The 27,619-nt window shown below is 33.7% G+C and overlaps 2 protein-coding genes across 2 annotated transcripts; both read right to left on the minus strand.

The window, feature by feature from the left end:
• Positions 1 to 15,698: 15,698 nt before the first annotated feature.
• On the minus strand, positions 15,699 to 19,105 carry LOC111374515. Its single transcript, XM_022997186.1, has 5 exons — positions 18,721 to 19,105; positions 18,074 to 18,138; positions 17,759 to 17,934; positions 16,917 to 17,025; positions 15,699 to 16,323 (listed from the first exon to the last, which is right to left on the minus strand). Exons 1-5 carry the CDS (start codon positions 18,995 to 18,997, stop codon positions 16,081 to 16,083), a joined length of 870 nt encoding a protein of 289 aa, XP_022852954.1. The 5' UTR covers positions 18,998 to 19,105; the 3' UTR covers positions 15,699 to 16,080.
• Positions 19,106 to 24,674: 5,569 nt separating this feature from the next.
• On the minus strand, positions 24,675 to 27,587 carry LOC111374507. Its single transcript, XM_022997179.1, has 6 exons — positions 27,497 to 27,587; positions 27,010 to 27,341; positions 26,471 to 26,610; positions 25,615 to 26,398; positions 25,123 to 25,539; positions 24,675 to 24,812 (listed from the first exon to the last, which is right to left on the minus strand). The coding sequence occupies exons 1-6, from the start codon at positions 27,585 to 27,587 to the stop codon at positions 24,675 to 24,677; spliced, it is 1,902 nt and encodes a 633-aa protein (XP_022852947.1).
• Positions 27,588 to 27,619: the final 32 nt, after the last annotated feature.

Raw genomic sequence — 27,619 nt, forward strand, 5'->3', positions numbered from 1 at the left:
TCTCGTTTTGACTTGACTCGATCACGTTGAATTAAAAAAAAAGGATGAACCCCACCTTAAAAGTCCTCCACCGTCCCGCCCCTGAAACACCGTGAGAGAAGTTAATCGCGAGATGTGCCCCAACAGACCAGTGAACAAGAGCTGCATATGCACCGGTGATCACGTTAAATTAGATTTGACTAATGATTGAAAAAGAGTTAAATTTCATCAAAAAGCAACGAACTTTTGTCTCAACCGGGTAAATACAACTTCAATTTCGTTTTAAAATCATCCCTATGTCACTTATGGTTTTCTAAATTGACGAAAATTACTTAATTGATGGTCATACAGTTAATGATATTCCATGTAACTGCTACATCGTACTCCTACCTAATAATGAAAATGGTAAAACAAGAGTTTGGTTCCCATCATTTTAAAAATCTTTTTGCCAATAGGATCATTTTTAATCACACACAAAACAAAATATTTTGCAAGTAAACTTTAAAAAATTTCCTATTTTTTTTACCATACATTCTCCTAAAAATACTATTCAAAACTCCTTTTTTTTTCTTTTTTAAATAACGTGAACCAAACAAGGGGCTAGACTAAATTAAAGGTTAAAATGCATATACCTTATTATTTTAACACTTTTTCATGAACTTTAATGTTTTTATGACATCACATATTGATAAATTGGCATGTTGCACGAAAATCAATAGAAGATTGACGAGGGTGTTCTCAATTAAAATTTTAGAAGAGTGTCCTCAATTGAGATTGTGATAAATTTTAAAAGTCATTCTAAATTTAGTTGTCTTCAATTGAAATTTTAATGAAATTCATTAAAATTTAGGTGTCTCCAATTAAGATTTTATTGAAATTTAATAAAATCATTTAAAATTTAGACATTCTCAATGACCAGTGAATTTATAAATATTTCATTAATAGAAAGATTTTAAAAATTTTAAAAGATTTGGATAAATTTCAAGCTTAAAAATATATATAATCAATTTTTAAAAAATTTCACCATATTGATGAGATTCTTATGGAATTTTGTAAGAATCTATTCAAATTCATTAAAAATTTTAATATTTTAAAATTCATTAAAATCTTAATTGTGAACATCTCATTTAATGAATTTTAAAAGATTATATATGCTAATGAATTTTGTGGATTTAAATAAACTCTTACAAATTCCATAAAAATCTCATCAAATATGGTGAAATTTTTTAAAAATTGATTATATATATTTTTAAGCTTGAAATCCATTCAAATCTTTTAAAATCCTTCTATTAATGAATTTTTTATAAATTGACTAGTTATTGAAGATGCCTAAATTTTAAAGGATTTTTTAAATTTTATTAAAATCTCAATTGGGGATACCAAAATTTTAATGGATTTCATTAAAATCTCAATTGAAGACATCTAAATTTAGAATGATTTTTAAAATCCATCACAATCTAAATTGAGGACACCCCCGAGTAATTTTCATCATCTTGTGACAAAGTTGTGAAATTTGAAGCCAAATTGATGTTCAAAATTAAAGTTTAGTGACCCAATTGAAAGAAATTAAATTTTTGTGACATAATTGAAATTTTTCGAAAGTTCAGTGACTACTTATGAAAGTTACTTTTAAATCTTTTAAGCTTAGCTAAATATGCTTTTTAAAATTTAGGTTATTACAACTATTAATAAAAATAAATGAATTTTCTTTTTCAATAAAATTAATATCGACTGCATAAATTTTCTTTAAGTCAACGCATTTTAATTAGTAATGCTATTTAATCTCATTGAAGTTACAACAATAGTCTATGTGACATTAATGTAACATTAACGTATCATCTAATATTACTCAAACTAGGGTTGTAAGCTACAATGCATTGTTCCACTGTAAATTATTAACTATTACAAGAGCATTTATTATAGTAATTATATAATTAATATGGGGAAAGGGAACTTAAAGGTGGTAGAATTATCTATTGAGAATTTAAATTTTCTTTACTATTTCTTATTTGACAAGCAACCCATCAAAGGTCAATTAATCTAAATTGAAATTATATTCTATTCCAGTTCTTGAGATTTGCATTCTTAGATAGAGAGTCAAATGAATTATTGCTTATATTTAACTTTAAAAACTTGAGTGACTTAAAAGCATGTTTGGAATGTCTTCTGCTTAAAAATAACTACTAATTGTGCGATTTACTTTGATATGGACCCACCTACATGCAAAATAAGCCAACGTGAATTGCAAATTGAAAACTTATTTTTTAGCATAAGCCACTCCAACCATGCATGACTACTTGAAAGAGCCAATTGGCAGAAGTTTGATTAAGAAGTTAGTGCAATTGGTCTTTTCTTAATCGGGGTTTTAATAATGCTCTTTTGACTCATTAATGACCTACATAAGATTGTGGGTTGATCTGTCGAAAAACTCTAATGATAAGATTGGAGGTCGATCTCTTGAAATACTCTGATGCTTGAATTAATATAAGAATACTTATAAAATAAAAAAGAAAAAGAAAAGTGCAAAGAATATGTTCATACCTAAAAGTGAAAAGAAATAGGGTTGAGGGATGAGATGGAGTGGGGAGTGGGGGTGGCGGTGGGGCGTGGGGTGTACTTGTGTGTCACATCGATTCAAACTATGGATTTATTATAAATTTGGAAAAAATAAAAATAAAAAAAATCATCTTGAATGTGATGAGATTGATGGTACTAGATTGGTTAGAATGTGATATCTATCTAAATTTAGAATTTGTTGTAACAAAATCTTTAATTAGTTAGGATAGGATAAGGTTCCCTATCCTCATTCTTTCTTATACTTTTATTGATTCAACTTAGATAAAATTAAAATTTAATAACTAGATTGAGAATTCTCTGAAAATCAGTGACCACATATGAATTTGACACGACATGCTTATTTCCAATCCTACTCAATGGGGAAAAACATAATCCCAAATAAATAAGTAAATAATAATAATAATAATTGTAGAACTCAATTATGAGTAAAGTTGAGCTTCGCCAAGCATGAATGGCAAGCATTATTTGAAAAATGAATTGGTACCAGATATTTTCATTTGTCTTAGATTTTTCTTGATGTGTTGTCTTTAGTCAAAGTTCAATGTAATGCAATTCTTATTGAAGATGATAAGGTTTGTTGGTCATAAAGGAAAAAAATAAATAAAAATCCTTGAATGTGATCATATCACTTAGGAAAAATTTAGTTCATTAGCTTAATCATAATGAGTACTAAATGACAATTATTGATTATATTTCTTATTGCTCCCTAGATATTCGTCTACTGTATTTTTCAATTCAATGTGCCTAATATATTTGTATGTGATCGTATCAATAGATTACTTGTGTTTGTTTTATTTCGACTTAATTGAATAGAATTAATTCACATCAAAGTAAATTATTAATATATAACTTATGTTCGTTGTATTTCTACTTAATTGAATAGAATTACTTCGCATCGAATTATATTTATTATTATTTAATACTCGTCATATATCAATCGATTATGGTTTTAATAACTGATAAAGAATTTAATGAAAAGGATATTTTGTACTTGAAAAATATGCAATGATTTTTGTTTAGATTCTAAAAACCAAACCATCAGATGAAAAAATATGCAACGGTTATTTCTTTAGATTCTTGAACCAAACCATCAGATGTCAACCTCTTAATAATGGGCTTATAGTATTATTTTGAGTTAATTATTCAAATAATCATTGAACTTTGCCAAAATTTTCCACGAGGTTACTGAATTTTAAAACTTTCCAAAATAGTCATTGAACTTTGCCAGAAGTTTTCAGGAGGTCACCAAATTTCAGAACTTTCCTAAATAGTCATTGAACTTTGTAAAAAATTTCTAGAGGATCGCTCAACTTTGCAAATTGGAACCCCATATATCACTGATTTAGTAACCTCCTAAAAACTTTTTGCAAAGTTCGATGATTATTTATGGAAGTTTTGAAGATTGTTGAAAAGTTTAGCGACTATTTAGGAAAGTTTTATAGTTCATAACCTCTTGAAAACTTTTGGAAAAGTTCAGTTATCATTTGGGAATTTAACTCTCTTATTTCCCTGTTTGTACTTTAAATCCAACAAATCAGGAAGATAAAATATAAAATATTGCAGGTAAAATTTCAAACATACGAACCAAAGTACAGGTACAATAATAATCAAGGCCTCGTTTGAGTCACATTAATATAAAAATGAGAATGAAAAATATAGTCGTTACGAGCTCCACACAAGAGAAAGATTTTCAAATATGGTTACTTAATGTGATGGATAACGATCATATTTTTCATTTTAATGAGTAAATAATGGAAAACAAACAGAGGCTAAGTATTATTTGTATATATTTGAAGTTACGTAAAGGTTTCATGTCTACCAAATCGATATGAAGTTAGAGATAACTTCTACTACTAAACTATGAATGCAAAATAAAAGTACCAATTAGAGGTGATAAGCAGAACTTGACCTTAAATATAGTTCAAAATAGCACAGTAAATAAATAATAATAATAAAAATTTGACTTACCCTTTGTAATCTATACAAAATTTTCACTCGCTCTCCTCTTTTCTAATCTGTAGAATCTTTGGGGCATTTTCCTCGTGTTCGATAAAACATACCAATCATATCATACTACAACTTTAAATATACCACTAAATCTATTTGAATGGAAGAGATTCTTGTACAAGTAAAAACACAAATTGATATTTTTTGTAAATTTAGGAGTCGACTTCTTGAATCCTTTTCGCTACATCCATATTGGTGATTATTATAAGTAAAGACAAGCTTACAAACAATTTAAAATAAAAAAAAAGGGTTGGGCCGTCAAAAGAGGGAGATTTTTCTATTTGGCCTGTCACTATTCCTTTTTATGGAAATGTCTATATTACCCTTAATGAAATAATTCTTTCTATATTGCAACATATGTCCTAGTCTTTTAAACGTTTTATCTTCCGTTTACTCTATTTTGGATATTTAAGTATAAAATCATTTTATGATCTAATAAATAAGAATAATCCATAACATATATATCATATTTTCTTAATAAAATACCACATTCTTCAAATGGTAAATTTGTATTTTTTTAATTGAGATATAATATTCTTTATTTCTTCTAACATTCTTTCTAATAAATTATATAATCCTTCAACTGTATATCCTGGCATTTATCAAAATAATCATCATGTAATTGTCCCTGCGATTCTTTTAAGACGTTTAAAAAGATTCATTCTAATTTTAGCAAAGGTTTAATAGTTTTACCTTAGGTTTGATTTAGACTTGTATTTTTAGAACCGAGTGACCTTCGAACTCTGAATTTGTAAACTGCTTCCTTCAACGACCTCCTGCCTTCACGGAATTGTTACTATTTCAACTACTTGTTCTCACTGTATCAACTTCTAAATAATAAAATTCTAAACTTCTATTAAAAAAAAACTCTCTTTTTGCTAAAATAAAAAGGAAACTTTCTATTAGATCTTTCAAGAATTTATAGGAAAAAGATTTAGAAGTTCATATTGATATCAAAATATTGGAATTTTATTTCTATTAGGATTGATACAAGACTTATATTTGGTACAAAGGGATTTCCAGAAAAACTTATTTTTAAACTGAGAATAGGCTATTGCTTACAACTCAAAAATTCAAGATAGGATGATCTGATATTCTTCTATGGTAATGTCTCTATTTATACAAGTTTTTGAGGCTCTATTACATCATTGATTACATTAGCAAAAGCACTCTTGCCTCTCTATTTTCTTCCTTGAGTCTACATCTTCACATGTTGGTTCAACTTTTCTATCCATAGAGCATCTTTTTCTATTATTGCTCTTTATCTTTAATGTCTTCACATGTAGTATTATTATCCTCTATACACCTTTGTCAAAAGGTGCTTTGTCTTCTTCTTTCATTTCTTCACATGCAGTTGGGGCACTCCCTTAGCTGGTAGGATTCTTTTATAGTGGTAGGGCATCTTGGGAATTGATATATATCAAATCTTGTAATATAGTCTTTTAAAATTTCTGATTTTGCATATCCTTCATTGGATACCAACATTCAATTTTCATATTGGCACAGACAAGAGAATTTTTTATCAAACAAATTTTTGGCAATGTTGTATATGGCTTTAATTCCAAGTGCTTTTCTATGTCTGATCCATGATTTTGTCACTGTTGGGACTTTTATATTATTCTCGGTAATATCAATTTGAAAATTGTCTGCAACATATCCAATTGAGATTATGTGTTTAACTGGATAGTAAACAGCTCCATCATATTCTGGACTGATTGAATAGAATTTTAAAAATATCTTCCTTCCCTTGGCAAATCTGGATATTTTTTTAATGAATATGTCATCAAATTTTGAAATTTCAATAAAATCTTTTCCTGAATAAATCAAATCTATGAATCCATAGTCTGTCATATTTTTATAAATGAAGGGTCACCTCCTTCCATGACTGTTATTCTAGGGTAAACATTATTTCCCGCAGAAATGAAATATGAATCACTTATTTTTATTTCATTAGCGATTTTGACTATTTCGGCATATTTTTCTTCCTTTGGATCTAAAGGAATTTTATCTTCGTGGTCTATGATGCTGATTGTTTTGGTATCTCTTTTATCTCTATATATCATAACTTTCTCGGTTGATGATACAGAAATGGAATCTCCTTTATTATCAGTGGTATGTTGCCACGTTTGGGTCCACTGCTGTTTTCAGCTGTCCCTGTTTGGTATTGATTTGGAAAACTCATTTCTAAGCTCTTTGGTATATCCGTTTCAAACAGTATATTTTTTAGTTGTGCTGCAATAGCATCAACTTGATTTTTGAGTTCTATGGCATATTTATGATGTTCAGTAGTGATATTTAACAATATTTTCATATTTAAGTTGAACATCTCTGAGATCTGGGTTGCTCCAGAACTTATATCTTCAGATTTTTCTTTAAGAAAATTTGTCCTTTCTTGTATATGTAGAATAGATTGGTATAATTCCATGGCATTGGCTTTATCCATCAGCAAATTCTATGTTTTTGCTGAGAAAACCTACAAGAAAATTATTAACTCCTTTAATATGGACTATATCGAAATTATAAAATGCTAAATAAGTTGTCATCTATGAAGCCTTCTATATTGTGGTTCTCAGGGTAACTTATTCTTGACTAATCCTGTAGCTTGAGAATTATCAGTTTCAACAATAAATTTATTGGATAATAAAAATAATGAAAACTTTTTTATTCCTCTAATAATTGCTAGTAATTCATTTTCATGAGTAGTATAATTTATTTCTATTTGGTTAAAGGTTCCACTTGAGTATCTACAGATTTCATTAAGATCTGTTTTAATATTGCTGCCCAGTATTTATCTGAGGCATCAGTATTAACAATCAAATTATCTTTTCCATATGGTAATCTTAATTTTGGTAAATTTTTGCATTCTTCTTTTAATGATTTAACTATTTCTATATGTTTTTCATTCCATCCCTTAATATTTGTTTTTCTAAATAAAATTTGGATTTTATGTCTTTTCTTAGAAAGATTTTCAATAAATCCTTCTGAATAATTTAAACATCCTAAAATTTTTTGAATTTGTTCCTTGGATTCTAATTTATCTGGAAAACTTTCTATCTTTTTAGATATATGAGTCTGTAATTTTATCTCTCTTTTATCTATTGATAATCCAAGAAAATCTATCTCTTGTTTTTCTATTATAGATTTCTTTTTAGATAGTACAATCATTAATAAATTGGATTAAATGATTTCTATACTCTTCTTTACTATTAGAACATATTAATATATCATCAATATAAATTATTAGAAATTCATTAAACTTTTTAAATATATTATCCATCTTTCTTTGGTATATTTGTGGTGCATTTTTCAAACCAAATGACATAACTAACCATTCATATTTTCCTTGAAGTGTACTCAATGCAGTATATTGTGTACTATCTTCTTCTATTTTTACTTACTAAAATCCTAATTTACAATCAAATTTAGAATAATATTGTTTTCCTCTTTCAAGATTTATTAGTACTTCTTTATTTGGTAGAAAGTAACAATCAAATTTAGTATATTTATTTAATTCTTTATAATTTATAATCATTCTAACTTTTCCTCTAACTTGTTCTGAGTGTTACATAACCATGAAGGTTGGACTATTATGAGGTCCATTACTAGGTCTAATAAGTTTTTGTTATAACAATTCCTTTATCTTATTTTTAAATTCTTGTGTATCTTCTATTGTATACATCATTGGTCTTACTCTTATTATAACATTTTGTGTTAATTCTATTTTGACTTTTGGGTTATGTGATTTCCAAAATAATAATTGATTTTCTTCATAAACATTTTCTAATTGTTCAATAATTTTTTATATATTCATTTATATTCCTGTTTTTAGAACCTTTTTATATAATATTCTTTTATTTTTTATTTCATTATTGAGAATTGGTTTTTTATCCTATTTATCACCACGCTAGGCTGGCTGAACTCTATAAAGTTTAAATTCTCTAGGAATTTTTAATAAGTATCCACAAGGTGTTTGTAATATTATCATATAATTATTTTATTTATAATATTTAAATTGTTGTATGAAATCATTTTCTAATAATATATCACATTCTAATTTATCGTATTTATAAATCTTATTTATTCTTACTTCTATACTTCCAAAAATTATATTAACTTTATCAGCACTATTAATTATTTGAGTACTTTCTCCTATAACACCAGTTATTTTTATATTACTATTATTATTCCATGATTTTATTAAAAAACTTTTAAATATTGTTATACCACTTCTTGTATCTATTAAAGCACAAGTTGTTATATTTATTTATACAATAGTAATTTGTATGTACACAGCTAATGAAAAACTTATCTGATTATTCATCTAATTCTTTTTACATAATATAGTTTATCCATTATGAACAATATATAATCCTTCTCTTTTTATACTATAATCTTCTAATTCATTTAAAAAACTCATTCCTAAAAGTATATGAGGGTTTATATCCATACTTTTATCTAGTAACATGGTACTAAAAGGTCTATTCCTCCTATTTTTATTGGTACCTTAACTTCCAAATCTGTTATATGTTCTTGTCAATTAAAATTTACATACTTATATGGTTCAGTTTTATGAGTTATTAGTCCTTTGTTTCTAATTAAAGTTATATGACATTCATTAACTCCTGTATCTATTAATATATTTTGTCCATTTATATTTTCTCTTCCATTATAATATTCTCCTTCTATTTTCATGTTTTCAGTATTCCTATACAATTTTACTTCTTTTATTTTGTTGATTTCTTCTAACTGGTTTTTATTAGGTATTTTAAAACTTTATGATCTTTTAATTAATTTTCCATCCTTAAATGTTATGTTATTAGAACATTCTCCTTGATTTAATTCTGTTATTTCAGGTTTATTTTTTACTATACTAAATTCGTATTCTTCTGGAATTAAACTTATCTGTTTGTTTGGTTATATTATTTTACTAATATCTTTACATTCTTTATGAACTTCAATATATGATTTATTGGAATAAATATTCTCATAATTAGAATTGATAAATGTGTACAAAACTCTATATTTTATGATCACCTGATTGCATAATATCATCTCTATGAAATTTGAAACGTAGTCCCAAAACTTCATTAAAATTTATATCTTTTAATGGTACACAATATTTTGGATAACATGTAAACATGATTTTTTTTTTATATGCTAAATTTCCTTCTATTGTTCTTAAATGACTATCTTTTAAGTATTCTTCCATCATGTAAAATTATAGTTAAGGGTGAATCATCCCTTCCCTAAATAGTGATTTAAACATTATTTGTATTTCTGCTAAATAAACATATTGGATTTTTTCACTTTGTTTTACACTAATCTTCTTCAATAGTTCATCAACTGTATTTTTTGTTAAAAGATTTAATTTATATTGCCCATAAATTGTTCTTACATCTATGATTTTTTCTATTTTGTGATATTCATTTATTGTTATTCTTTCTCTTTTCCAAATTATATAAAAAAACTTCCCATTTTCTTATTTTTAAATCTAATAATAATTTTTGTAATTTTCTAAACTTGTTATTATCAAAAGTAACTTTTAATCCATATCCTTCTATTCCTTCATATTCTTGTATATTTATGTTATTACTTTCTATTTCTTCAATTTCTCTATTCAGATCCTGATCCATCATCTTCTGTTTCACTTATATATACTTCTTGATTATAATATTTTTCAATATCTGATATTTCACTTAATTCATCTTTTATTTTTAAATATTCTTTTTGTAATATTATAACTTTCTTTTTATCACAATCAGGACTTATATGACCTATTTCTCCACAATTCCAACATTTACATTGGCTTTTATTTTTTTTTTATAATTCTTATTTTTCTGTTGGTTATATAGGTTATTTTTTCTTTTGTAATATCTTTTTCTAAGTTTTATATATTTTTTTATTAAAATTTCTAAAAATTTTAAACTTTTTCTTTTTAATGTTTTCTTTTATTAATTCTTTTTTTCAGAATTACATCCTCATTGTACAGGGATTTTTATATCTTCATAACATATTCTAGTTAATTTTTCTGATTTTTTCAGTAATTATCTTTGTTGACATATATATGCAAGTCTTTCAAATAAAAATTTTATTCTTGAACCTAAAATTCTAGGTATTTCAATATTATCTCTAACATATTTTTCAAATTCTACTTTAAAATATATTCCCCAAGAACCTGGTAATTTATTATAGTACATATCTTGGTATACTTCTTAATTTTCATTACTGTAAAATTGAACATAATAATAGTTTCTAAATTCACAAGTATATTCTTTAATTTTACGCATATCACATATTGTTAAATTTATTAATTTAATCATAGCACTATCTTTTTCTCTTATTTTTTCTTTTTCAACATTTCTTATCTAATTTTCTGCTAAAAATTCATCAGAAATATATTCTACTAATTTTTTTATACCTTGTCTATCTGATTTGATTATTTCTGTTTGTGCATTTCTTTTTATTAATGTTTTTGTATTATTACTTATTCATTCTTACCAATTTCTAACATCTCCTTTAAAGGATGCTATTAAGAAATCTATTCTTCTTTCAGTACTTTCTCATGTGTCATCTTTATTATATAAAAATAATAATATCATCGATTCTGCCCAAGTTAAAAAGGTTTTTCTAATATTTATTTTACAATTTAAATCTAGTTTTGTTCCTTCTTGATTAATTGGTTTATCATAATTATCATTTAATTCAAACATATCTTTATATTTATTTCCTTTAGGTGGTTGTCTCTTACTTTATCATAAAATTGTCTATATGATTTATTATATATAAGTGCATAGCTTTCATCTGTATCATGTAATTCTTATTTAGAGGTTCCTGCTGGATTAGGTCCTCCCCAATATTCATTAAAACTTGGTATTCACTTATATTAGTTAAGCTTAATCGATCAAAATTTTCTATTAATAACTCTAATTCTTCATTCATTTTTATCTTCTTTTTCTTTTATTTTTAATTTTCCTAATGATTTTTCTCTAAATTCTTCTTCTTCTTCTAATATCTCTGGTAATATATTTTTTTCTAAATTCATCATCCATACTTCCTGTTTCTACTACTATATTTTCTTTTTCTATATAATTCTTTCCTATTCGAGTTATTTCTTTTTCTATAAGTTTTTTTTATCTATTTTTTTATCTTTATTCTTATTATTTTCTTTTAATTCTCTAATCTCAATTTTTAATATATTTATATCATTTCTTGTTTCTTTTACTTCATTTCTCAAATCTTGTACATCATTTATTAACATTTTTATTAATGATTTTAATTCTTCTATATATTCACTTATTGACATCTTAATTTTTTCTTATTTCTAACTCATAAGTTAATTTGCATCCTTTATCTTCTTTTTTATCTATTATTTTTCTAAATCTTTTTTTAGCTGTTTCTGGATCTACTAATTTTTCTTTTACTATAGTGAAATATTGGCTCTCTAGTCTTAGTCTTTCACATTTTAATTTTGTTAATTGTCTATTCTTTGATATTCTCATTCGTTCTAGTACTAACATTATATTTCTTATTTCTTCTTGTATTTTATCCATTTTTAAAAGTAATTTATTCAATTTTTGATGTGTATTATCAATAATACTCATATTTTTCTTTATAATATAAATTATTTTCTTCATCTTCATATATATTAATAATTTTTTCATATGTATAAATATCTTTTATTTTTTCTATTATTAATTTTTCTAATATTTGTTCCTTTATTTCTTTTAAGAAGTTCTTTAATTATTGTCAAAGTCATTATTTTTAATTTATTATGAATATGTTTTAAAAATATATAACTACCATTTTCTTCTTCTAAACACCAATAATTATCTATTTTTCTTATTTTAATTTTCATGATCTCTATGGCTCTGATACCAATTAGGGGGCTACTTAGAGCGAACAAAAATCAAATAAAAATATTAATCAAATAAATCAAATAAAAATTATCAAATTTCAATCAATATTTAATTTTGAGGATTAAAATAGAAAATTTCTATATTATGATGCCTTATTATTTAATATTCAAATGAAGGATACTTTTGGTATGTAAATTGCCTCATTTTGGAAAAGTAAGGGGGTATTCTCTTTGTGTTTCAATTTTGTGTTTTGAGTTTTGAATTCATTTTGAGTTTTGTGTTTTGAGTGTTTGTTTTGAAATTGTTGAAAATGCGTTCTTTTTGTTAGTTTCTCAAAACAAAAAACAAATTTTTTTTTTTAAATTTTGAGAATCATCACAACACCACCTCAAAACACCAAAAAAAGTAAAAAAAAAATTAATTTTTTTTTTTTTGAAATTTTGAGAATCACCACACTATCTCCTCAAAAAAAAAATTTTTAATTTCGAATTTTTTTTGAAATTTTGAGAATCACCACACCACCTCCTCAAAAAAAAAAAGTCCCCCCCCAAAAAAAAAAAAAAAAAAAAAAAAAAAAAGAAGTGTTTCCCGAGTTTTCAATTTTTTCAAGTTTTACACTGAAAACGCCCAAAACGACAAAAAAGTGGTTTTGTGTTTTCTTCACAAATTTTTTTTTCGTTTTCGAAAATTCGTTTTTGAAAACGGGAAATAGAACACGTTTTCACCGTTTTGAAAAATCGAAAACAGAAAATGACCCGAAAACGGTAAAGAGAACAGAGCCTAACTCTTTTGAATTTTGAAAAGGTTATTTCCATATATTTCCCGTCAAAAGAAAAGCCATGGAATGAGCCAAAAGGCAGCTGCCATTAAATAAATAAATGATACAGAGATATGATTGGTCAACCAGCCAAACGGACACATGCATTTCCTTTTTCCAAAATTATGCTAAAAGGCCATGTACAATTTAAGGCCCCGTTTGATATATATTAATATAAAAATACGAATGAAAAATATAGTCGTTATGAATCCCACACAAAAAATAGAAAGTCAAATATGATGACTTGATGTAATGAATAACAGTAATATTTTTCATTTTAATGGGCAAATAATAGAAAACAAATGAGGGCTAAATATTATCTTCAACAAATTCCTTTACATGTAAGCATCCATAAGTTTTACCTACTTTACGTTAAACCATTAATCTAAAAGTTTAAACTATTAGATAAAATCAGTTGTATATCATTTAAATATTATCTTAAACAAATGCAAAATCACTTTTTCTCTATACAATTTGAAATCAACTAAACGCCACTCCCTCATTTAACAATTAGTACATGGAAAGAAGACGTGATAAAACAAAAATTATGCAACAATTTATTCTTTATAAATTGACAAACAACATAAGTATATTCTCAATACTCTATTCAATTCACCGTTAGAGGATAAAGAATGCATACAATAAATAAAGCTAAGACGGAACATGTTTATTTTTTAATAAATTTGAAATTAGCTGCACGAATCATCTACGTTGCTCCATTCCATTCAGCGATGAAAAAAGAGGAAGCCTATTATTCAAATAAATCTTGTATTCCAATGGGAAGTAGGCATCACCCAACCCTTTTTCGTTTTTCTTTTTTTTTTTTTTCACTTTTTCATTTTTATAATTACAACCACTGACCAAAAAGAGAAAAGGATAGGATTAAACTACTAAAAAAATATAGAATGAAATGGTCCCCTGCAATTTCTCATCATTTCTTTGTCTAATTTAATTTCAAGTATGTCATAATGTACTGTCTCTCTTTATGTTAGGAGGCTTTAGCAAAGCAAAACAAAAGTGAGAAAATTATAAACAAAATAAGTCATCTACACTTTTTGCTTAATTTAATATAAATTAATTCTCATTTTAGCCCTTTTGCAGTCAAAGAACCTTTATGGTTTATTTTGTGTAAAAAAATCCTTATGACTTGTTTATGAGTGAACCCTAAGGTAGTAATGGCAGGGGGCGGGTGCCCGCCCCACCCCAAACCCAGCCCCGCCTAGACGCCGCCCCTTCTTCTTCTTTTTTTTTTTTTTTTTTTTGTTTTTTTTTTTCTCTCTCTCTCTCTCTCTCTTTTCACGGGACGGGGATTATTATTATTATTATTATATATATATATACACACACACACACATATATATATATATAGAGAGAGAGGCCCCCAGGGCACATCTCCAAGTGGTAAAAGGGGAGGGTAGAGAAATCCAGCTTTACTTGAGGCTGCTGCGTCAAGGGTTCGAATCCTGAAATCTGGATTTGGCTCTTGGGTAAGTGCAAGTGTACAAGCAGCCTTCCACCTTGTACCCTTGGAGGCATAACCTGCGATTTACCTCCCTCACGATGCTCCAGGGTAGGGGTGGTGGGGGACCCTTAAGGTTAGGGTTTAACCTTTTTTTTTTTTTTTATATATAGAGAGAGAGAGAGAAGAAACTGCAATCTTCCCTCTTAGATTTGTCTATTTTTGTTTGGTACCTAGCATGAGGAGGCAATGTTGAGTTTTGTAATTGACATATGTTTAGTACGTTGAACTAGATATGACTGAGTTAAGGAAGAAAAACACGCATCAAGATTTGCGAGTCATCCTATACTACTCAAAATAGAAAACATACAAGAAGTGACGGTTCAATGTAATAAACATGCATGTTTGTCGCACAATATTGGATGATATTGCATGGTACAATAGTCAATTTTTGACCTTCTTTTTACTCTTTCTTGATCATGTCAGTACAGTCCAATTCCGTATACCAAACATGCGTTAAGATAATAGAGAATATCAAGGTTATGCCTAAGAAAATTGAAGAATCCAGTAACTTTTACAGGGTGAAGTGTTTAAAAACTTGCCACAGAAGTACATTATTCATACTCTCTTCCTGGTAAATATTCATGTTGCATATATTTCAACAGATGTCTCGACATTTAAATGGTTTTAACTCCAAATAATTTATTAAAAAAATATTTTTTTATTGTATTGTTGTGATGGAATTACTGGTGCAATTAAGCAAACTTCAGAAACAATAATAAGTACGACATTCTTTTGATGCAATGTGCCCTGGTATTCAAAATTTTTGCAAGTGTCACAGAAAAGTCATCGCGTACCCGTTGAAGGAAAGTCGATCCTCTCAAGCTGTTATAGTAATGTTCAACTAATTTGATCGAAATGGCAGAGTATTGAGGGCCCTTTTTTTCTGTCTGGAATCAACAGTAAGAAAAAAAAAAAGCAGTAAAAATGCAGAAATTCACGCTAGTAGCAATTCAGTAACTCATAAATTACAAAAATTGTATAATTTTTTCTTGACTGTATAAAGCTCTTGAAGGAAGAAAAATAAGCTAAAATCTTGTCCATATTACTATCTAGTATGGTGTGCAAAACATGCTCCTATTCTGTACGTCGTTCTTGATGATCAAACATGGCAAAGCTGACTACATGGGTAACACAAAATTTTCTCATCTACTCATTTGTGTGGACTATGAGGAAGAATTGATTCTTATGCTTGAAAGCAGTCTTTATTACTACCCCGTTTTTGATATATGACAGAGCGGATTAAAAATGATTGGTCATTAAATTTCAGAATGCAATCGAACTAAATGCAGGGAATCAAACGGCGTGTTTATTCGCCATTCTCGCTACTTTTTGCTAAGTGGCCTTCCCTTCCCGGCTTTTTCTCTATTTACCCTTACATCTGCTAATCCCCAGGTGCAACTACTAGCTTCCGAATCAAAAGATATGAGCCTGAAGACTCCATCATGCTCAGATGATAACCCAGTCTCCGCTGCTTCAGTGACATACTTCACATACATGTTACGATCCTTAAAACGTTCGAGATCTTGTGGAATCCGAACAACTCTTTCAACGCCAGGAGAAGACACCTGAAATCAAGGGGTCGCAGACATTTAGAACATGAATAGTATGGTCGGACAATAAATAAGCACTCAAATGACGAACATGTTCCAGCATCTCTAACCAATTCATTATCAATTTCAATTCATTTCATTTAAATACGAACGATGAGTCAAGCGACTCGATTATAACAAGTATGAGATATATTAGTAATAGATCAACCTAAAGTTCTATGTTACTGTTAGAAGGGAATTCAAATTAGAGGACTATAAGACTATAAATTCATTTCCTTCATTTTTTATCAGAATGGAAATCCTAATTTTATAGATGTATTATTGACGACCTAGCAATGCAACTATTGAAGCAAGTAAAATAATTACTGAAATGAGTTCAAATGATACAATATAATATAGAGAGAGCATTTTATATGTTTGTGCTGCATTTCAAAAGAAGCTCAAAGGAAACACAATCAGTCAAAAATGTTCGCAAAAACAATCTTGCCACTTTATGCCAAATAGTGAATTCAATATGTTATAAAGCCGTTTCTTTAGTCGATAATTGGTAGATCCGAGTATAAGAAACAAAAAAAGATCAATGGACGAAGAGGGATAAGATATATAACCTCAAGAGATATGTTCTCGGGAATAGATCCAGCAGCCTCAGCTTCATCAAGCCATGCTCTATATGTTGTGGAGAAAGTTTCAATATCCATCATACTAGGAGAACCAGACCTGTGAAATATTACAAAGGCCTCCACATGTCAAACCCCAACAAAAAAGGCTTAAAGTATATTCTTCTCAGGGTTAAGAGTATTGTTAGTCAACCAACTTATAATGATGATTCATTGTAATATTGATCCATTTTGGACAATGAATCATCATTTTTGTCCAAATTAGTTGTTGTATCAGTGTAGGAAATTTGATGAACTAATGGAAATGCTGACATTGCCAATGAAAAAAATGACATGAAAATGCACTTGTTTGTCTTTGCGAATTTTAATGCATGCATCACATGATTTACAGAAGGAAAGATTACATTGGCAGAATACAAAAAAATCCAGAATTTTACTTAATAATCACTGGCGAAAAATCTCATTAATGAAGTCCATGTTGTATAATTATGTTACTGTCACAATGAGTCAAAGATCAAGTCCAGAAGATGGACAAAGAAACAATCAAGGTTTAATAACAGATTCGCAGAAGAAGCAAAGCAACAAAGTCCAAACATACAACAGAACTTCACTATATCTTGCTAACTGCCACAAACCCTTGAACCACAAAAAATAAAAATAATAAATAAATAAAATCCAAGAAAGTTAAGGCATAGATTCTCAATAGATCTTAATTGGTGATGGTCAACCCCACTACATAATTTGATCAAACATTCATCCATTCCTAGAAGAATTTGAAAGCAAATGGTAGCTTGCATTATTCACAAGTAATCAGATACAGAAAAGAAGCTTACTTATTTGTAAGTCTTTCAATACGAACTTGAATAGTGGCATTTAGCAGCGTCTTGAAGGCATATATACCTAGTTCTCCATTGAAAGATAAAGCAACTTCTTCAGCAATTTCATAAGCTTTTCTATCCCATGCTGTACCAGCGAGAGATAGTCCACCTCCTCCAGCTCCATCCCCAACCTACAAGCAAAAAAATTAAAAATATCAACCTCCATGCAAATGTTTTATGTCATGGAGTACCCATCTAACAACTAAATTCTGCTAAAATTAAGGTTCACATAAAAATTCAAATTGAGATCATTTGTAACTTGGAACTTACATAAGATTCGGCCTCTTCTGCAAAATACTCGTCCTCAAAATAACCATCATCATCTACAACCTCCTCTGCGCAGTGTATAAATTCGTGTTAATATTTCTCTATTTAGTAGACATATAAAATATGTGAGATTTCATTCACTATCATAGGACAATACTCAAGCAGAGTATAAACACCCAAGTAGGAGAAGTTCCGAAAGGTACTACTATGCACGAATTATTCAACTGACAATTCAATCGTGCAAAAGCTATATTCTCTTATTATCCAAACAAATGACCAATTTGAGCTGAAATACACAGCTCTTAAAACGTCCTTTACACAACATCGCTTTCCAATGCAAATTTTACAAAGTTAACTTATAAGTTAATAAGAAACTAATGCACCATTCATGTGTCTCAATTGAAATCCCCATAAATGGCATTTTCCGTAGTTGTGTTTTATAACTTTTTTCCTCACAAGTAAATATCTTTGGAAAGAAGATATAAAACATTGTTCTTTGTTTATAATTCAAACACAGGCCTAAAAATACTTCATATGAGATACAATACAAATGACCGAACAATCAATATAAACAAAATCATACGAATTAGTCAAATAAACATAAAAATAAAAAGCATTCACATATAAACTTTCCTCTAGAAAAAATTTACCATCCTCAAGAAAAGGGTCATCTTCCATATCTTCATCCTCATTCATGGCGACGTCTTCGATAATGGAACGTTCGAGAATCGGCTCGGACTTTGGCTGAGAATTTCTCTTCTTGGCAAAGGCAATGGAAGGCTTTTGGGGAGTATCGAGAAATAAGCAGGGGTAAAGTGGGAATGAATGCCTGAAATTGTTCATGAGAAATTGCTGTGGTGTTGGAATTACAGTACAGTAACGGCCCAAGCGTGTAATCGGAAGGCAAGTTGAAGTAATTAAGTTCATTTGTAGGGGTAATTTGGGGACGTGGTTATTCAGTTGCAGCCTATAGATATAGAGCAAAGAAGAAACGGATTTTGGAGAAGACACTGGACAATGAAATAGGTTTTTAAACTTTTTATTTTAAGCCCCATTTAATTTTAATTCTTTGACTATAAAAATAAAAAATATAGTCGTTATTTATCATATCAAATTACTATATTTGATTTTCTATATTTTGTGTGGGTCCTATAACGACTATATTTTTCATTCTCATTTTTTGAAAAATGGGAATCGAACAATTTTTTCTTAATTAATTTTCTAAAAATAAAAAACTGGTGGTATTCTAATGTGGAAGGATGGTGAAGAACCAGCTGCGACAATATGAATCGAGGGGTGACCATGAGTTGACTCGTCATAATAGGAAAATTGTGCAAAGTGAAATTTTGGACAATTCAAATATTATTCGTGTTTCATTGAGCTATCAAAAAAAATGTTTTTAAAATGGAAAGCTTGAAAATTTATATATATATAATTACCATACAAAATTCTATTATTAAAAAGGCCGAAGAAGGAGGTGGTAATTTCAATACTTGTACTAGAATCAAGAATCAAATCAAAACTCGTCAATTCTAAGTTCTAGTAATCAAAACCGCTTAAAACTTAAGCAAAGTTTAAGTTAATTGTTTGATTATTGATTGCAGTACTTTAACCACTCCAATTAGAACTCTTCATGTACTTAGTAGAAACAAAAGTTGATCGGTGTATGACTAGGATCAAACCATATAACGTTTGGCTATCTTGAACTTGAAAGGCCCGATTTATCTTTCTCAATTCAATCCAATACAATTTTCTAGTAAAAGTAAATGGTAAATTGTAGTTTTATACTTACAAAATTTCGTTATCTTATGTGTTTTTATGCAAAACCTTTCTACCTTTTGGTATGTTTTTAACTGTCCATTAGTTTACCTTTCAATCTTTCAAATACGTATAGTTAATGTTGACCTCGAAAATTGGACCCTCCACGTGACCAACCGATAGCGGTCCTCAGAGTAAATTGGGGGTGGCGGAATGGTACAGATCAAATTGGCAGCTGATCTTCCGACAGAGGTCACCGGAGTACATTTCGCCTCGTAGTGTGATAGCAGATCGTCACCATTGGTGAAGTCACTTCGAAACCACTTCAGATGAGTGTTCCATACCCCGCATGATGTGGTGGTGGACATTCCGAAATGGTTCAGATAGGAGCATAACAGTGGTTCCCCAAGTCCAGGTACGAATATTTATATCATGGGTGGACTTGTCTTCCCAATCGAGTATGTATGCCTCGGGATGGCGACCGTGATTTGTGAGAACTTGAGGATTGATCTTCTGTGTTCGTCGAAGCGTTGATCCTAGGTAGATGCGCTAAAGTTTCGCCATTGCGTAAGGGAAAAATTTATGTGAGATCAAGGTACTGTCCAACTGGACGATGCGTAGGGAGACGATCAACGTAGCGATCGAGGTGATGACCCATAGGGGACTTTGCGTCAAGTGCGTCTAAACTTTGTAAAGCTAAATGAGGAGCTCATCTGCATCGATGCGCTAACCCACAAGGGACGACGCGTTGAGAGATGGCTAAAACCTTGTAAAGCTTAGAAGGGAACGCAACGACCGAGGCGATGACCCACAGGGAACTCCGCGTCAGAGTGTCTAAACTTTGTAAAATTGAGTGAGGAGCTCATCTGCTACCGATGCGCTGACCCACAGGGACAACGCGTTGGGAGATGGCTAAAACTTTGTAAAGCTTATGAGGAAACCAGCGATCGAGGCGATGACCCACAGGGGACTCTGCGTCAAGTGCGTCTAAACTTTGTAAAGTTCAGTGAGGAGCTCATCTGCCACCAGTGCGCCGACCCACAGGGGATGACGTGTTGGGAGTTGACTAAAACTTTGTAAAGTTTAAGAGGGAATGCAGCAACCGAGGCGATGACCCATAGGGGACTCCGCGTCAGGTGCGTCTAAATTTTGTAAAGTTGAGTGAGGAGCTCGATCCGAGGCGGGCGTATCTGACGTTAAATGATTTGACAGCTGTTACGTATTTCCAAGGTGATAGTTGGGTGCAGCGCCTATTCCCCTCAAAGGCTACTGTGGCTACTTATTGTTGACGGCTAGAGGTGACTGAGGCGACACGTTTTATGCGAGCGTGAGGGTCACAGTAAAATCTTAGGCGTAGATCAAATCTGGCGTTTCATGTCAACGGCCTAGATTGATGATGCGACGGACGACCTAGATTGATTGCATTTGAATTCAACGGTGGAGATTAGGTGGAGCGCTCTATAAAAGGCAGACTTGAGCGTTTTTGGAGGTTTTCACTCTTGCGAAAATAGAAAATCCCATTTGCTCTCAAACTCTTTGCGATTTCTGGCATTCTTCAAGCATTTTCGACGAGAAATTCAAATTTTCGACGACCACACACCGCTTTTTGACCATTTTCGGCTAGGGAACACTCAAAACTCGTAAGTTTCAGTAAATATTTGAGACATTTCCTTTCTGAAAATAGCTTCTGAGGGTAGTGCTAGTTCGGGGAGAGGGCTGGAGTTAGTGTGGATAGACGAGCCCATTGTGGCGACCTCCTCGGAAGTAGCTGAAGCGATACTTGGGGGGGAGAACATTTGGAAGAGGCCGGATAGCCCAGCAGATACCTCTGTGCATTGGGAGGGGTCGAATTATCCCTCCAAGCTAAAGAGGGCCGACCTAGAGAGACTTAGGACTGAATATAGATAGTATAGACCTGATCCTACCCGAACCTGACGAGAGGGCTGCTACCCTAGGCCAGGGTGCGTGGTGATAAGCGAGGTGATCCTTAGGGCCAGTCTTAGGCTTCCAATTCACCCTTTTTTTCCGGATGGTGCTTAGGTCTTATGGCTTAGCACTAACCCAACTGAACCCGAACTCCTGGAGCCAAATGGTAAGCTCCTCGGTGTTATGGAAAGAGGCGTCGCTTGGGGTAAAGATGCCCTTCTCTGTTTTTCAGACCCTCTACATTCCCAAAGTAATAGCCGGGGGTGGGGGGGCTAAGACCAGGGGCTGGTATTACCTGACCTCTTGGGGTTCCCACACTACTTTCGTGCTCGATCTGTCGAGCTCCATCAAGGAGTGGAAGAGCTCATGGTGCTGGGCTGTCGGGAGATGGGATACGATGGAGGGGGACCCCCTGGCACCTCTTAAGGTCCCCACAAAGTACTCGTCACTTAGTGAGTATTGTAACTGTGTTTCTTTTTTATTTCTCTTTGGTTCGGATCATAACTAACATTTGTGTTTATTTTTTGAAGGGACTCTTCCTCGGTGCAAGTTGTCCACTGACGACTTCGACATCATCTGCGTCATATATCAGCTACCTCCGAAGAAGAGGTCGTACCACCTACTGATCAGAAAGAACATTCATTTTGTGACGCACGACCTGATGGCCTCACAAGGTAATATCTCGAAGCGAGTACCTTTCAGTACTTCCGAGTCATTTACACTTGTACTAATTTACTTGTTTCTTGCAGATAACTTTAATAAGAAGATGCCTTTCCGGCCAACTTCAAGACCATACAAAAGATGATGGCCAAAGCAAGGGCCTTGAAGACCTCCTCATCCGCCTATAAGAAGCAGATGGAGGACTTGGTGGACGCCAGCAAGAGGCTCCAGCCTCCGACGGAGGAGGAGGTGCTTGAGGATCCTGAGGCCAATCTGCTTTGAAAGGGCAAAAAGCCTGCTGCCCATTCAAAGCGATCAACGGTGGCGAGGCCACCCCCCGTTCTGAGGCAAACTACAATTCCTATCAGGGTGGCCATTTCGGAGAAAACGCCTGTGCCATCAGAGGCTTTTCCTACCCTGGCCACACTGTCAGTTGCTGTTGTGCCTCTCGCCCAGGTGCCAGGACAGCCCAAGAGGAAAAGAGCCCGTCCCTTAAAGGACGTGGACTTCTTGGGCACGAACTCTGAGGAGCCAGTAAAAGAAATATTGGAGGCTCTCCCCCCAGAAACGGCTGCAGTGACGGTGGTCCACAATAAGTACTGGATCGAAGAATGGAGGGACCACACCGCCTCATGCACTGTCGAGGACTTAGTGGTGGCTAATAGTACCTGTGTGGCCCGGGCTCTGAGCACCAGCATCCAGCTTGAAGGCTTGGTGAAAGACCTCAAAGCTAAGAGGAAGGACCTCGCCAAGCGCCTCGAGGAGGCGATGCAATATGGGGATGTAGTGAGGAAGGCCCGGGCCTAGGCTGCGGAGGAAGAGAAAGGAAGAAGGGAGGCTGAGACCCAACTGGTGGCTGCCTAAAGGAGATATAGAGCGGCTGAAGAATGAGCTCTATGAAGTGGAGTGCCAAGTGGCTGCTATGACCCGAAGAGTGGATCACACCAATGAGCACCACCGACTCGCCACGGAGGCATTGGAAGCCTCCAATAAAGAAAAAGCGGAGCTGAGGCAGAGGACGGAGGCCCAATCTGAGGAAATCGCCTCCTTGAAGGAGGAACTGAAGTCGGCAGGGGAAGTGGCCGTTCAAAATTTCATTGACCACTTCGAGGAGCATCCCCTGTACGACGACTTTGCAAATTTTTGGGCCTCCTGGAGTACACAAGGCTTATTGGGTCGGCTGAAAGAGGTCCACCCCACTCTGGACGTCTCCCCTTTAGAGGCAGAGTTCGGGTGACCTACTGGAGGCTGGCTTGATAGGCTTGCCGAGGACGCTCTAGAGGCCCCCGAGGCGGGCGAGGCAAAGGCTGGCGGGGAAGGCCCTCCTGTAGAATAGGGCTAATCTTGTAATGACTTCGGCCTCTTTTGTAACTCAATTTCAAGTGAATGAAATGAAATTTTTGCCAAGTATTGTTGCTTCTGTTTTCTTATCGTGTTGATCTGTTTACACATATATGAATGACAAGCACTTAAGATTAAGCGCATCTTAACAATAATCAAAAGATCAGATCACTTAAGTAAACATCAAGCGCCTCTTAACAATAGCCATTTACTAACTGATGTGACAAAGAACTGAAGTATCATTACTTAGAGAAGTTACATTACCTTTACTAAGGCATTTTCAGCACTCAGTAAGCTAGGGAAATTACAAACGAGATTGGATCAGGACATACATTTATTAGACAACATTGAGATCGGATCGGAATGAGATCTCATCACTGATAGTACTTCCTCAAGTGTTCGATGTTCCATTGATGAGGTAGTGCTTTCCCTACCATGTCTTCAATTTCGAAAGTGTCAGGTCGGGATTCTTTACGGATGCGGTAAGGACCCTCCCAGTTCTGTCCCAACACTCCGGACCCGGTTGGCTTTGATGATTGGAAGACCATTCTATGGACGAGGTCCCCCAGGCGAAGAGTTCAATTTCTGACCTTAGAGTTATAATAGCAGGTCATCTTTCTATGATACTTTGCCAAATTCACCTGGGAGGTATCCCTCCTTTCTTCAAGGAGGTGGAGTTTACTTACTCGAGCCTCATCGTTACTGATCTCGTTGAAATATATTCGACGGTGCGATGGGACCCGGACCTCGACTGAGCTCATGGCCTCGGCTTCGTAGGTCATTGAGAATGGTGTTTCCCCTGTTGAGTTCGGCTTGTGGTTCTGATGGCCTAGAGGACGTGGGAAAGCTCATCGACCCAAGCCCCCTTTGAGGTGTCAACTTCCCTTTTAGGGTACGCTTGATAGTTTTGTTTACTGCCTCAACTTGTCAATTTGCTTGCGGGTGATGAGGTGTTGAGAAATCCTTTTTTATCCCCCGTTCGTCGCACAATTCTTGCATTTTCGTGTTGTTGAACTGTCTCCCGTTGTCGGACACTAAAGAGTGGGGAATGTCGACCCTGCAAATGATATTCTTCCAGACGAATTTTGTAGTATTCTCCCTGGTGATCTTAGTAAGAGGTTCAGCCTCGACCCACTTGGTGAAGTAGTCAATGGCGACAATGGCGAAAGTCGCGCTTCTCCTTCCTTTTGGGAGTGGACTAATGAAGTTGATGTCCCATTTGGCAAATGGCCAGGGGCTGGTCACTACGAAGAGTCTCTGAAAAGGCTGCCTTTGAATATTTGAGAAGCGCTGGCCTTGTCACATTTCTGGACAAACTAGCAAGCATCTCTTTTTAGGGTCGGCCAGAAGTAGCCTTGACGGAGAACCTTGTGTGCCAGAGCCGTTCCTCCAGAGTGATTTCCGCAGATTTCCTCATGGATTTCCCTAAATATATATGTGGCTTCTTCGCCTCCCACACATCGGAGAAGTGGTAAGGCGAAGCCTCTTTTGTAGAGCATATCCTCTTGCAGGACGAAGTGCGCAGCCCTTCTTCTTAACTTCCTTGCCTCGCTTCTAGAAGTAGGTAGTGTTTGATCCTTTAGATAGGCGATGATGGGTTGCATCCATAATGGGGTGCCTTCTATCCATAGTACCTCTTCACCTCCGAAAATTGAGGGTTTCGATAAGTATTCAATAGGGACGACCTTTAGTAGCTCAGAATCCTTACTACTGACCAATTTTGAAAGGGCGTTTGCATGTGTATTCTCTAGGAGTGGGACTTGAATCAGTTCGAACCTTTCAAACTGAGGAACTAGGTCCAGAACCAATTTCAAGTATGCAACCATGCTGTTGTCTTTGGCCGCAAAGCTTCCATTGACCTGATTCACTATCAGCTGAGAATCGCTGCTTGCTAGTAGCTTTCTGACCTGCATTTTCTTAGCAAGTCTAAGACCTGCCAAAAGGACCTCATATTCAGCAGCGTTGCTCGAGGCTTTGAAGCTGAACCTTACTGCGCAATTTAGCTTGTGACCCTTCAGGCTTTCCAAGACAATTCCTGCCCCGGAGCCAGCCTCTCCTGGGGATCCATCTACGAACAGTTTCCATGTCGGGGGCTCGGTTGGTTCCATTGTTGCCTCCATTTCCAGGGCTTTAGCACACTCAACCACAAAATCTGCAAGGGCCTGACCCTTAATGGCATGTCGAGGTCGGAACAATAGGTCAAACTCGCTGAGCTCGATCGCCCATTTTAGCAAGCGTCCTGATGCATTCGTTCTCTGTAGCACTTGCTGCAATGGGAAATTGGTGAGAACTTCAATCGAGTGGGCCTGAAAGTATGGCCTCAGTTTTCTTGAGGCTGTGATGTGGGCAAGTGCCAGTTTCTCCATGTCTGGGTAGCGTGTTTCAGCTGGGAGGCGTGCTTTGCTGACGTAGTATATTGGCAACTGGCGCTCATTTTCTTCTCTGACTAGGACTACGTTGATCGCCACGTCCGAAACCGCCAAATACAGCAGCAGTGACTCTTCTGGTTGAGGTTTTGAGAAAATGGGCGCCTCTCCGAGGTGCTTTTTCAGCGCTTGGAAGGTTTCCTCGTACTCAGAAGTCCATTGGAACTTCTTTCCTTGTTTAAGCACATTGAAGAAGGGTAAGCTCTTATCTGTAGCCCTGGAGATAAAGCGACTGAGCACGACTATCCGACCATTGAGGCTTTGGACCTCCTTCGATTTCTGAGGTGACCTCATTTCCAGCAAGGCCGTTATCTTTACTGAATTTGCTTCAATTCCTCTTTGGTTAACAATATGCCCCAAGAACTGACCCGAAGCCATCCCAAAGGTGCACTTGAGGTGATTCAACTTCATGTTATATTTTCTAAGTATCTGAAAGGTTTAGTCAATGTGACTTACGTGTTCGCTTGCCTGGAGGCTTTTGACTAGCATATCGTCCACGTAGACCTCTAAGATTTTGTCAATGAGTTCGGTAAACATCTTGTTGACCAGTCTCTGATATGTAGCTCCAACATTTTTCAATCCAAAGGGCATGACTTTGTATCAGTAGAGTCCTCTATCTGTAATGAATGACGTAGCTTCCTCATTAGGTCGGAACATCGGTATCTGATTGTACCCTGAATATGCATCCATGAAGCTCAATAGTTCATGTCCAGCGGTGGAATCCACAAGTTGGTCTATCCTTGGAAGTGGGAAGCTGTCTTTAGGGTACGCCTTATTCAAGTTGTTGAAGTCTACGCACACCCTCCACTTCTCGCTGGGTTTTTTTACCAGGATCGGGTTGGATATCCACTTCGGGTAGATGGCTTCCCTTATGAAGCCAGTGCGACTAAGCTTGCCTACTTCGTCTTTGAGTGCCTTGTACTTCTCTGGGTTGAGTGCACGTCTTTTCTGTCGATGAGGGGTACAGGAGGAGTTCATGTTAAGATGGTGGCAACTGATCCTTGGATCTATTCCCACCATGTCTTCATACTTCCAAGTGAAGACATCCAAATTCTTTTTCAGGAAGCTTATCATCCCTTCTTTTGCTTCAGTGGACAGTCCATTCCCTATTCGCAAGACCTGACTAGGGTCCTCTGGGTTGGTGGATAAAGTTTCGAGTTCTCCATTGGGATTGCATTTGGTTCAGAGTCAATTATCTGGGGATCTAACTCATCAAGAGGGTGTCCTTGTTCAGAGGCCTCTTCCATGTCGACGTCTTCCTCCTGTTCGGAGGTATGCCCTTATTCAGGGGCGTCGAGCATTTTCACGTCCATACTGGCTTCATTGGCAACTTCAGTTATAATCACGTTAACAATTCGGGGCTCTGACTTTCGCAGAGAGTTCAAGTAACATGCCCTGGAGCCCATCTGGTCGCCTCGGACCGTAGCAATCCCATGTT

Source organism: Olea europaea, unplaced genomic scaffold (genome assembly GCF_002742605.1).
Source record: "Olea europaea var. sylvestris unplaced genomic scaffold, O_europaea_v1 scaffold1259, whole genome shotgun sequence".
In the NCBI taxonomy this organism is placed as follows: domain Eukaryota; kingdom Viridiplantae; phylum Streptophyta; class Magnoliopsida; order Lamiales; family Oleaceae; genus Olea; species Olea europaea.

Bases quoted from the DNA above. Each gene is read 5' to 3' on its own strand.
- LOC111374515 (XM_022997186.1), bottom strand. From the start codon at position 18,997: ATGAACTTAATTACTTCAACTTGCCTTCCGATTACACGCTTGGGCCGT. The intron at 17,935-18,073 runs GTAAGTTCCAAG...TTTTGCTTGTAG, and splicing joins CAGAAGAGGCCGAATCTTAT to GTTGGGGATGGAGCTGGAGG. The intron at 17,026-17,758 runs GTAAGCTTCTTT...AATATTTCACAG, and splicing joins ATTGAAAGACTTACAAATAA to GTCTGGTTCTCCTAGTATGA.
- LOC111374507 (XM_022997179.1), bottom strand. From the start codon at position 27,587: ATGGGCTCCAGGGCATGTTACTTGAACTCTCTGCGAAAGTCAGAGCCC. The intron at 27,342-27,496 runs GTATGGACGTGA...ATCCCAATGGAG, and splicing joins TGAAGTTGCCAATGAAGCCA to AACTCGAAACTTTATCCACC. The intron at 26,399-26,470 runs GTCACCTCAGAA...CTTTATCTCCAG, and splicing joins ACGGCCTTGCTGGAAATGAG to GGCTACAGATAAGAGCTTAC.